Raw genomic sequence first — 12,449 nt, forward strand, 5'->3', positions numbered from 1 at the left:
GCTTACTCTTCAGAAACTTAAATCCTCCAGAGAGCTCCTATGCTAGGTAAGTCCCCAAAACTCAGGCAACATCCTCTTCAAGAACATCAACCAGTTGCATCTCCCTTTCCTATAATGTCAACACCCCTTTTCAACATGAACAAGTTAGGGTGGTCACTGCCTAGACATTTCTGAAGATCGGAAAAGTGATTAAACTAGAGGAAGGATTAGCAACAGACAAAATAGAATTTAACAGAGGATTATGAATACTGAATCTCTCTATATAAATTTTCTGTTTCTTAGATGCTAGGGTATTAAAATAGCTAGAAGGAAGGAACTGAAATGGTAGAACTGTAACCCATAACATTCTTTGAAATTTGCTATATAGCTATTTGTTAAATTGTAATTTGAAAGTTACCACCGTTTTGTAGATATGATATAGTTCACAATAAGGAAATAACTGAAACTATGGTACTGTAACCCATAACATTCTTGGAAATTTCCTATATAACTACTTGTTAAATCATAAAAAAAAAAGGGTGAACATGTTTCTAACTATAAAATTGAGACAATCTTAAAACTCATACAGAATATTAAAAACATTTACTAACAGAAATGCATTCACTACCACAATCAATTTGAGAACATTCTCATTGCTACTAAAAAAAAAAAAAAAAAATCCCATATCCATTATACCCCCCTATTATTGATGCTTAGCTTTGGTATACTACCTTTGTTACAAATGATGAAAGAATATGCCAATGTTACTGTTAACTATAGTCCTTAGTTTGCATTAATTGTATTTTTACCATATACGACCCTATTATTAACACCTTCTAGTAGTGACGTACATTTGTTCTAGTTCATGTAAGAACTTTCTTGTATTTGTACAACTAACCACAGTCATCATCCACAACAGGTTCCACTATGTTATACAGTCTCATGTTTCATCTTCTAGCTTTCCTTCCAGTGACATACACAACCCTACGCTTCTCCTTTCAACTGCACTCACACTCAGCACTGTTAATGACACTTACAGTATTATATATAGCAATCTTTACATTTGGTTATTCATTCAGGACCAGAGTAAAACTTCAAAAACTGAACTGTGAGCAGCTGTTTAAAAATGACCACATACACATACAATAGAATTACACACTTTAATCTGATTGACATGGAGGGAGTGGGGAAGACATGAAAGAAAATTAGTTTTAGCTCGGTTGTATGCATAACCAGATGCTCTTTCCAAAAAGTATACTGAGGTTTTAAAAACCTCATTTTATCAGAATACTTTAGGAAACCTTACTATGTGTAATCCAGGAAATACACTATTTGTAGAGGAAAATCATCATGGGCAACAAAAGATTAAACAAAAGAAAGCACCAGGGTTATAAGCAGTTCTAAGGTGAGTATAACAGCAGAAATAGTGTAAATGCTCTTGACTGGCTGCTATGGAAACATGCTAATAAAGAGTGGTACTTGGTCCGTATCTTATAATTTTTAAAACATGTTTCTTTGGGAAAATGGCAACAGTGGCTGGGAGTGAAGCTGTCCTTTTAGACACCCAGCTTATTGGCCTGGGTGAGAACAACTTTGAGAACTGGCATGAAAGCAGAGGTCTCACTGAAGTTGCTGGTGCTAACTATGTGGGTATGGATGCTCAATCCTTCTGGGTAGTTTCGTGTTTCAATGCTCCTTGCAATGCTGTGTAAACCACTGATGATTGTTGGTGAAAGCTGAAATAAAGGTGGAACAAAGAGAAAGAATGAAATTAAGGGAGAATTTTCCATAAGACCCCTTACAAATGTTCAACCCAGATATTTAAAAGGGGCTTTAAATAAACATTATTAAAAATTTATAAACCACTTAGTACTTTTAGAAATAGTTTTTGGACCAAGCAAACTTAAGTAATAAAATATAACCATGACAAAATGAATCCATAAGGAAATTATTTATGAATTATACACGTATAATAAGCCAGGTATTTTCTTCTAGAAGTAAAGCCAGTTTTCCTCACCATAAGCTAAAAAACTAATGTTTCTCTTCACTTAAGAGCTTTAATTCCTCAATTATTTTAGATATAGCCTCAGACCTTTTAAAAAATTTCCTAAGCACACGAAAGACGTTAAAGATTCTTACTTATTATACCTCAAAGTAAGGACCCAATTTATTCTAAATGTTCTTTACAAGAGATCCTAAACTTTTGGTTCACTTTCATTTAGTAGGGCAAAAGGCCTCATCATGTACTTAACTCACCAATTCTTAACTCTTTTTAATAATCCTTACTTTCACCTCTCAAAACTGTAAAGCCTGTAGTTTTTTTCCATGTCATTAACTGGAATACCTGTCCATACTTCTTAGAGAGGACTTTCATTTTGGACCAGTCCATGGACCATATACCACTTCCACTGGTCTGGTTCTCATGAGAGAAGTGGTTATTTTTATCTCCTAGGACTGAGTAGAGGGAATGGGAAAGGGGAATGCAGAAACACAGAATTATATAAATGAAAGTTGTGGTTCTTTTTCCTCTCCCTTATCCTAGTACATTCATTAATAAAATAAAACAACAATTCTAGAAAGGAATGGAGAGGTGGGGACAAGAGAACAGACAATGCATTTACTCCTTACTGCTGGCTATCTTTATAGTTACGGAACATTAACCTGTGATCCTGTGGCTACATTTGGCTTGTGTTATAGCTGTTCTGGAAGAAAAGGATCAGGAGTCTTAAACTGTGAGAAACATTATAGATTTAGTCTCTGGAAAACAGAGTATCTTTCCAGTCTAATTTCTTGATTCAGGTGACACACAAACCAAACAGAAAAAGATCAGTTACTTTAAGGCTAATACAGGCAGTTTGTGTTTCTATCCTCTAAGAAAAGGATTTAAAATTTCTCTCTCTTTCTCACACATACACACTGCTCTGTCCTATCGCCCTCATCCCCAATGAATAAAAGTTTAAGATTCAGATCTTTAAAGCAAAGCCCAATTCTGCCCTCAAGCATCTAAATGAGAGTGCTGATGAGATATTTATCTCATAAGGGCCATTTCTGTAACTAGCAAACAGGAATAAATGATTATCATAAATCCTTCTTTTTCCCCAAAAACTTACTGTCTGTTCTCTAAGTTTATCATACAGAAACTCCAAACGTTTGCTGACATCATCTAGCTTCCTCCTGGTTTGCTGCAGGAGAGGAAAAACAAATATTATATTTGAACATTAATTTTTATCCAAAGAACTTGCCTTATCTCGTTTCACTAAACTTTACACTAAAGATGTTGAACAGCTTCATTTTATAAAGAGTTGGAAGTAACTATGACCAAGAAACTTGAAATAGATTATTAGAACAGAGATTATTAACCTATTTGGAGGGGGATGGGCATCTTCCTTCCAGTGCTGGTTGGATTTCATGTTGATGCAAACTCACTTGACAAGGGGTGTGCGTTTGTGCAATTGTGCTATACCACAAGCAGCAAGAAGAACCATCTGGAGGCAGCAACAGGTCAGTATACTATAGTGCATGACAGAAACGGTCTGTGCCAGTTTGGATGTATTATGTCCCCCAAAACGCCATTACCTTTGATGCAATCTTGCGGGGGCAGATGTATTGGTGTTGATTAAGTTGGAATCTTGTGATTGAGTGCTTCCATGAAGATGTGATCCACCCAACTGTGAGTGACACCTTTGATTAGGGTGTGACCTCTTGATTGAATGTTTCCATGGAGGTGTGGCTCCACCCATTCAGCGTGGACCATTATGGGATCACTGGAGTACTTTAAAAAGAGCCACAAAGGCCCAAACTCTGCTGCAGTCTAGAGAGGAATGTCCTGGGAGACAACTATTTTGAAACCAGAACTCCGGAGCAGACGCCAGCCACATGCCTTCCCAGCAACACAGGTTTTCCGGACGCCATTGGCCATCCTCCAGCGAAGGCACCCGATTGTTGATGCACTACCTTGGACACTTTATGGCCTTAAGACTGTAACTATGTAACCAAATAAACCCCTCATTGTAAAAGCCAATCCATTTCTGGTGTTTTGCATTCTGGCAGCATTAGCAAACCAGAACACGGTCTAAATACAGTTATTGTAGGAATCTTGTTTTAACCTTTGGAATCTTGTTTTGACCTTTCAAAAATACTATTTATGTACACAGTTACATTAGATATGTCTGATCTTACCTCTTTCTAAAGCTTTAAAGGACGAAGGAAAAAGAAAATTATCTTCTGGCTACTTAAGGTAACTGAGGAAGTAGTCAAATGAGTTCTTAAATTAAGGAGCTTTAAAATTTTTCTATCATAGAGTAGTGAGAGGAAACTATTACAAACTAAAATTAAAGATTTTAAAATTATCGTATGATTAACTTAATGATCGCTACACAATAGCCTTAGAAATGACACCAGTTTTTCAATATTTACTGAGTTTCTATTACATCTGAGGTGCTGGGGACACAGTCTTATGCCTCAGACCTCACATTCTAGTGGGTGGGAAGAAGAAACGAAATAAATAAGTAAAATATATTGTATGCCAGCTGCTGATAAGTGCTATGAAGAAAAGTCAACAGGGTAAAAGGGCTAAGAGTGTTGGGGTAGATGTTATTTTATTGAAGGTGGTAAAGAGAGGGCTGATGGCTACAGTGCATTTAAGCAGAGATTTGGAACAGTGAGAGAGTTAGCAGTGCAGTTATGAAGGGGAAGAACTCTAGGTAGAAGGAGTACCAAGTACAAAGTCCCTGATGCTAAAGTGCTCGTGTTGGGTGTGAGAAAGGAATGTCAGTGTGTCTGGAGAGGAGAGGAAGAATGAGACCATGAAGGAATAACATTATATATTAAGATGTGCTGCAAAATTACTTTGTGCTATATGGGTATAACAAAAGTGAAAATAAGAATAAAGCTATGCTATGAGAACTATTCCAACTATTGATTAAAATGAACTTTTGTGGAGGGAAACTATCACAAAGCTAATCCCTTCTATCTACCAGCAGGAGTCCTAACCCAAGGAGGTGAGGGCAGCTGGGCAGAATAATAGAACTTCCCCAACTTGTTAGAAGGATTACAGGAACAGCTTCTCTTATGCGGTTCCCTTATGTCCAGAGCTTCCTGGGGATGATGGTATGGTGACCCACAAGAAGCTAAACTTGACAAAATTTACTGAGCTGGGCCATGAACTGTGTGTCATCTCAGCCTCTCTATAATGACTTAAAAAATTAGTCATTATCATAATAAATGCCTGAAGAAGGACTGGAGTTTTGCTATATTCTTATTAGGACTCCTCCGTTTGTGAATGACTATGGCCTGTCCACTTAGGGGTGTGCATAAGGGGCAATGTATATCTGGTTAACAGCTTCACTTGCTCCCTTGTTCCCATCACTCCCCAAGTGCCAGGGGCTAAGGTTTATGTTAACCCTCTCTGCTCTGTATTCCTGACACTTTCAAGTACATAGAACTGCTTTCCACATGACTAGAGGAAGGCTACACATATTAATACTCAATGTTTGATGAAACAACAGAATCCAGAAACTGATTTTTACGCAGACCAGTGGTCAGTGGCTAAATAAATATATTCAATATTTGTTGGCAGAAATTGAAATTTCACCCAAAGCAAGACTGGCTTTGTGGAATTTTTGTTGTTGCTGATATATATATGCATCTTCACTAAGGAAAATCAGTTGCTTTTTACTATGAATGTATCTCCAAAATCTAAAATATTTTATTTTTAAGAGATCTGCAAACTTACATATAAGATGATCTAGCTACTTTCAAAAGCTTACACATAAGCTTAGGAAAAAACCTAAATATAAGTTTCTTGCAAACCACTATTATATCATATTTATGTGCCACCATGAGGTGTACTGATGAGAGACAGTACAGCATAGCATAAAGCATGGATTCCAGAGCCAGAATGTCTGGATTTAAAACCTGGCTCTCACCTTGGGTATCACTTAACTGCTCTTTGCCTTAATTTCCTCATCTGTAAAATAAAGATGACAAATCTACATACCATGAGATTGTTGTGAGAATTAAATAAATTTATATATAAAAATCAATGAAATATATTTATATATGCAAAGTAAACTACATAAGTAAGAGCTTTATTACATTCGTAGAATTTTTTTAGAAACAGATCTTATAGGACTTCAAGCAATAATTCTGGAAGAAATTCATAAAAGATTATTCTCATTAAACAAAATATGAGAAAAAATACATACAGGATCTGTAGCTGAAGAGAGGCAGCGTTGAATAAGATCCTCAAATGTGGTCTTCAGAATGAGGTGTTCATCTGGAATAGGTTTCTTGGTAATTTTCTCTGTTGGCAAAGATTGCACATGCTGGAAGAAATAATGAAATCAGAAGAGGATCAGAAATGACCAGAAGCTATCCATACACAAAGCCATGAATCTATGTGATAAACAGAAACCAACCTTTTTATATATAGGCTATTAAAATCAAATTAAATTTTAATGCATGAAATCGTTTAAGTAAAAATGAAGTCCTAAAATTGAATAGAAGGTGCAGGTACTCCTACAGGTTGAATTTTCATAAACAGGACTGGATATAAAGTAATTGATTAATTAGGGAACATACGTTGTTTACTGTATATATCTGATGGGAAGCAAACCTGTGCCAGCAGGAAGTAAAAAGAGTAAGGCACTGGAATACAGAGCTGGGTGATAGAGTGGCTGATTGTTCTGTTTGCTGGCTCATTTTTGTTTATCCTGGACATCTTCTCTTCTTAGGTTTACTCTTGGAGGTTATTTACTGGGCTATTATCAAAATGGCAAAATTAAGCCAAAGGTTAAGATAGAAGAACCAATGGATTGTATGGTTTGTGAATAAAACTTTTTTTTTTAAAACAAGACAAATGAGCCCATGATCTTGCTGGGTGTATAAATATGAGAACAAAGAAGGAATGTTATATGTTGTTTTATTAGCTCATTTGTTCTATCATCTGCTCATTCAAAAAATTTGGGGCAGTTTCGTACTAGGCACTAGGCTGGGTACCAGATAAGTAATGGCAAGCCAAAGCAGGAATGTGCTCAGCCCTCAGGGATTTTACAGACTAATGGAAGTGACAGAAAGTTAAATGTCACAAATGTATATGAAAGAGCAAATGTGGTAAGTTAACACTCTGTGAAACCAAGAGACAATATTACTGGGATGTGACTGAAGGCAGGGGAAGGCTCTATGAGAAAATTATATCTGAAGGATAAGAAAGAGTTAATTGGCTAAGTGGGGAAGGAAAAGCATTCTAGACAGAAGGAAGAGCCTGTGCAAAGAAAGGCTCATGATACAAGGGGACTTGAAAAGGAGGTCAGTATGGCTGGAGCAGACAGCAAGCAAGGAGTATGGGCTGAGTCCTTCCAGACAATATTACGTATTTAGGCCTTTATCTTGAGAAGAATGGGAAACTAAAATTTTAAGCAAAGACCAGATTAGAGATGGATCAAAGTAGATACTGGTAGACTAGTTAGGAGGCTCCTGCACTTGTGAAGGTAACAGTGGACTGACCAGAGTGGAAATGCAGAAAAGGAGGGATTCAAGAGATATTTTAAAGTTGTATCAATAACATTGGGTGATAGATTTGATGCAGAGGTTAAGGGAAAAAAAGAGTATAAAGATGATTTCGCTGGATATATAGTCTGACTAGAGGCATATATTTATGCAGCTCTGCCTTACAATGGTAACTGAGGTTCTGGTCTAGATGAGTACAGCATAAGAACCAGTTCTAAACAAAGGTAAATAGCTAGGTAGCTTCCCCAAATTACATAGACTTGTAATCATTTTCTTAAAAAATAAAATACATTCTTTGTAATTATATTCTTACAAAAAAGCAAGTCCTCCCGTCTACCAAAATACTTATTTTCCTAATGCAACTTTTAATATTTAAAAGTTCTTTATGCATAACTATCTCTTTACAGCAAAGCATACTGTTTTGATAAAGAGACAATCTTTACAAATTTGACTTCAAGGAGTCAAAAGTAAAAACAGAGAGTAAAACAGTTTCTACCTAGCCAGGAGTCATAGTCTTCTATGGTGAACTTTGACCCAAACTCTTTAACTATGAATAGATCATGGTATTTATCCTTTTCTAAGTCAGTTATATGGAAAAGTGTTAGATTTTTCATCTGCTAGTGCCTTGCCAACTAGCCATTTCTGTGTGAGGAAAAAGTAAAAAATCTTTATCTCCATCCAAAGATAAGGCTATATTATTTGTCCTTATACACAAACATGAAAAGATAGAACTCATTACATTTTTATTTTACATTTTAAAGGGAAAAACCTTTGGAAACAGCTTCTGCTTAGCAACCTAGGATGGAGAGATGATTCAACTGTTCTGAAGTTATAGCTAATGATTAACCAAGTAAAATACTGCAATTGCCAAATTACAGTAAACATACACAATACACATATATAACCCTCTTCTAGAGAATGTGTATGTAGCCACGTAACTGAAATTCAAAAAGCATGGTCCTTCCTCTGCCAAGCAAGCTACCATGTCTGCTGAGCATTCTGATCTACCAGAACACCTATGCAGCCAGGAAGAATATCCTGTACCCATTGTCATGGAGATCTTCCAGGACTAGGATCTCAATAGCCTTCAACTCACCGGGACTTGGGGATGTGGTAATGACTTTGACCCCACACGGAACTTTGATTTTTCTTTGCTGTAAAAACACCTCTTGGTGTAGTAGAAAGGTTAAATCTAAATGTAATCTTAAACAATGTTTTGCTGTAAACTATAATTACTGATTTTGGAACTTCCCCAAAGAGGGGAATGAAGCAATTATATGGTATTCGGATTTTAATCACCCTGAATTAGATAAACCAGTAACAGAATACTGTAAATATCCTTTAGATAAATATATCCAGGAATAAAAACTCTACTGTCAGAACATATGGATAATGCAGTCTATATTTTGAATAAATGGGCTACTGACCCTAATCAAATACATCCTACCCACGGGTATGGCCAATTTCTGAAAGGGCAAGAATTTCAGAGAGCAATGTTGATTAGCCCTTATAGAATAAACACAGGAGAACAAGGAGAGCCAGATATTAATCAAATTAACAACAGAAAGAGTTACATAGAATTTGAAGTAAGAAATCAGTGGGAGAGGTATCACAGGATAATAATTCTACTGAGGAATTTGATAATGAGAATCCTGATTCCTTCTCTCCATGCTCCTCTCACATACCACCTGATGTTTTCTATTCTGATATTAAAGAACCAGTTATTCCTTCTGATATAGAAGCATATTTAACAGAAATTTTAACTAAAAACACTCAAGTACAATTTCCAAATGATAAAAAGTGGAAAGGCCTTACTATAATAACTGGGACAGATGTTTCATACAAGTGCTGTATTAGAAAAATATACTGAAGGAGAAGCTAAACAGTTAAAAAAAACAGTGTCTATTTTCAAGAAAACAGAACAACCCTCTCAACCTTCCTAGATATAGATAACATGTAATCACCTAGTTTTCTGTGACAACAGGATGGGCTGCAGCTGTTACTTTAATCACACAGAAGTCATAAATAATGTAGCAAGGTTGAATACAGTCCTAATCAAATGTATGTTTATCAATACGATGAAATGGCAAACTAATCAATAGAATAAAATGAAAAAGCCTATATTAACAAGTTAGAGATAAGTAATAGTAATCTCTTTTCTAATTTTTATACAAGTAAAAGTATGTTACATTGCTCTTACAGAAGTCATAGCTTAATTAGTAAAAATATTATCAGTAGAGTTTTACAGGCATTCAAGGCTAAGTCTCCGATAATGTGGATACCTTCCTTCAATCTTGAACCACTCATGGATTGAGATGCTTTGCTTTGTGAGACATTTGTGTTCATGAAGCATATTTAATGCAAAAACAGAATATGACTTAAAGTGACTCTAAATCAAAAGATTATAAATTTTCTGTAACTCAAACAAGAGGGAGCTCTCTGATCTCATGTCCAGCTGCATCTGGAGGAGTGGGGGCTTCCAAGCTTGGTAATGTATCAGTTGATTTTTACGTAGTAAACTTGTTCCTTTTACCTTAAGTGCTCCTTTAGTAAAAATGTGTTAAAGGTGGAAAAACAAAAACAAAAAAAACCAAAGCATGGTCCATTTTTAACAAAAGGTTAAAATCTTTTATTTAGATCACCTGAATTGAAACCAAATTTATTTCGCTGTCCATTAATAAAGGTGCAGTCATAAATGTTAACACCTAAGGAATATATGCTAAAAGTTACCTCCCTCCTATTCCACTTTAACAGATTTACTGTTACCTGAATGGTATTTCCAGTAGGAGCCCCTGGAGCACCTTCAATATTGGGCTTTGTGAATGATGGTGGCATGCCTGGTTGACCAAGAGGTTGCTGTATGCCATGGAAGGGCTGGCCACCTGGAAGATGAGGTTGTGGGAACGAAGCTTGGCTTGGCAACTGTACTGGAGCTGAAGGTTGCTGCTGCAGCATCTGTGATTGGGGGTCACCCAGAAGGTTCACAATTGGGGATGTGATGGGAATAAGAGGCATGAAGTTTTCAGGTATCTTTTAAAAGATGGAAATAGAAAACACCAGAGTAAGAATTAAAGGATAGCAATCAGATGTGGCCTATCTCTCTAAGCCAAACTCTGCAAATGAACTCACAACCCTCCCCTCTACATGGGACATGACTTCCAGGGGTGTAAGTCTCCCTGGCAATGTGGGACATGACTCTCAGGGATGAGCCTGGCCCTGGCATTGTGGGATAGACAATGCCTTCTTGACCAAAAAGGGGAAAAGAAATGAAACAATATAAAGTTTTAGTGGCTAAGATATTTCAAATAAAATCAAGAGGTCATTCTGGAAGTTACTCTTACACAAGCTTAAGCCAGAATTGTCACAGTATGCCAAGCCTCAAACAATAGTATTCTTGAAAACCTGAAAGAATACCCTGGGCTCTATCTAAGACTCTCTATATAAAGTTTTACCTATTAAGTTTATTTTTTCAGAAACTTAAAGCCACCAGATGGCTCCTATGCCAAATAAGCCCTGACCAAGAGGTACCAGTCTCTCCAAGAACATCAACCAGTTTCATTCTTCTACCCCATAATGTTGACACCCCCTTTCAGCACAAAGAAGTTAGAATGGTCATTGCCCAGATATCCCTGAAGATTGAGAGAATGATGAAATGAGAGGGAGAAGTTAGGATTTAACTAATGTTTACGATGACTGACTCATTATACAGATATCTCTTTTTAGTCTCTAGTGTATTAGAATAGCCAGAGGGAAATACCTGAAATTGTTGAACTGTAATCTAGTAGCCTTGATTATTGATAATGATTGTATAACTATATAGCTTTTATCTTGTGACCGTGTGATTGTAAAAACTTTGTGACTGACACCCCATTTATCTAGCGTACGGGTAAATGAGTAATAAAATAAAGACATGTATGAAAAAAATGATAATAGGCTGGGAATATGGGGAAAAAATATCTCTACAATACTATGTAAATTATAGACAATAGTTATTAGTACTACTTCAATAACCTTTCATCAATTATAACAAATATAACTATTATTAAAAAATAGAAATACAAAAAAGTGCTATCATCAATTGTAACAAATTTTCCTCACCAATCCAAGTGTGGGGAGGTATATGGGAATCCTGTATTTTATGCATGCTGGGTAGGTATATGGGAATCTTGTATTTTGTGCATGATTGGTCTGTAAACCCACAACTTCTCTAATAAAAAATTTAAAAAAAAGGATAGCATTTCCTCATCTTCAAATAAGAGTTAGACTATATTCATGGTTAAAGAAATATTAGAATCCTTCTTTTAAGTGAAATTTTATGCAGAGGCTAAGTAAGAGGAGCGGGGAGCTCAATTCTGGACCTCTCAGTCTCCCCTTGCCCAATAACGCTTTCTATCATAACAGGAGGCCCAAACTGTGAATGTTTTAGAATGATGTCAAAGTCTGGAGAAGCCAATCTAGCAATCCTGGAATCAGATACATCAAACGTGTTCTGTGTGTGTTTTTTTAATGTGCTCAGGACGTAATACCCTTTCACCTTTTTCCTAAGTAGATACCACTTGTCAATTCAATCACACTAAAAGTAGTTGATCAGGTTTCTGGTTATCACTAACCTAAATTTTGGGTTTCCTTAATTATTCAGTATCTCCCAATTTTATGTCATGGATTCCCATTACTATATTTAGCAGCAGGGGAAAACCTGAAGTAAAAAGGTAGAAAATGGCTTGGGAGAAAAATGAAAGAGAAGAATCTTGTTTTATGCTCTTATAGTTCTCAATAGTTAATAATGCTCAGATACAAGGCTCTTTCTTCATTCATATTATATGTAATAGACAAAAACAGTCCAAAATATACCACCAAATTCATGATTAATGTTGGAACACAAAAACCAAAGTAATTCCTAAAAAAATCACCATTTGAAAAACCAGAAATTTTGTCCTACTTTTTGAAAGAGGCCTGTTGTA

General features: G+C 36.1%; 1 protein-coding gene across 7 annotated transcripts in view; it reads right to left on the reverse strand.

Moving 5' to 3' along the window:
* Positions 1–1,125: 1,125 nt before the first annotated feature.
* Positions 1,126–12,449, reverse strand: part of SEC31A (SEC31 homolog A, COPII coat complex component) — a 92,471-nt gene continuing 81,147 nt past the window's right edge. For all 7 annotated transcript variants that reach the window (XM_037830115.1, XM_037830112.1, XM_037830113.1 and 4 more), the window contains 4 exons: positions 10,255–10,518; positions 6,186–6,305; positions 3,090–3,161; positions 1,126–1,715 (listed from right to left, as the gene is read on the reverse strand). In XM_037830115.1, coding sequence (XP_037686043.1) covers positions 1,536–1,715; positions 3,090–3,161; positions 6,186–6,305; positions 10,255–10,518 — 636 coding nt within the window. In that variant the 3' untranslated portion in view covers positions 1,126–1,535. The remainder of the gene's footprint in view (positions 1,716–3,089; positions 3,162–6,185; positions 6,306–10,254; positions 10,519–12,449) is intronic.

This window comes from Choloepus didactylus, chromosome 3 (assembly GCF_015220235.1).
Source record: "Choloepus didactylus isolate mChoDid1 chromosome 3, mChoDid1.pri, whole genome shotgun sequence".
NCBI lineage: Eukaryota > Metazoa > Chordata > Mammalia > Pilosa > Megalonychidae > Choloepus > Choloepus didactylus.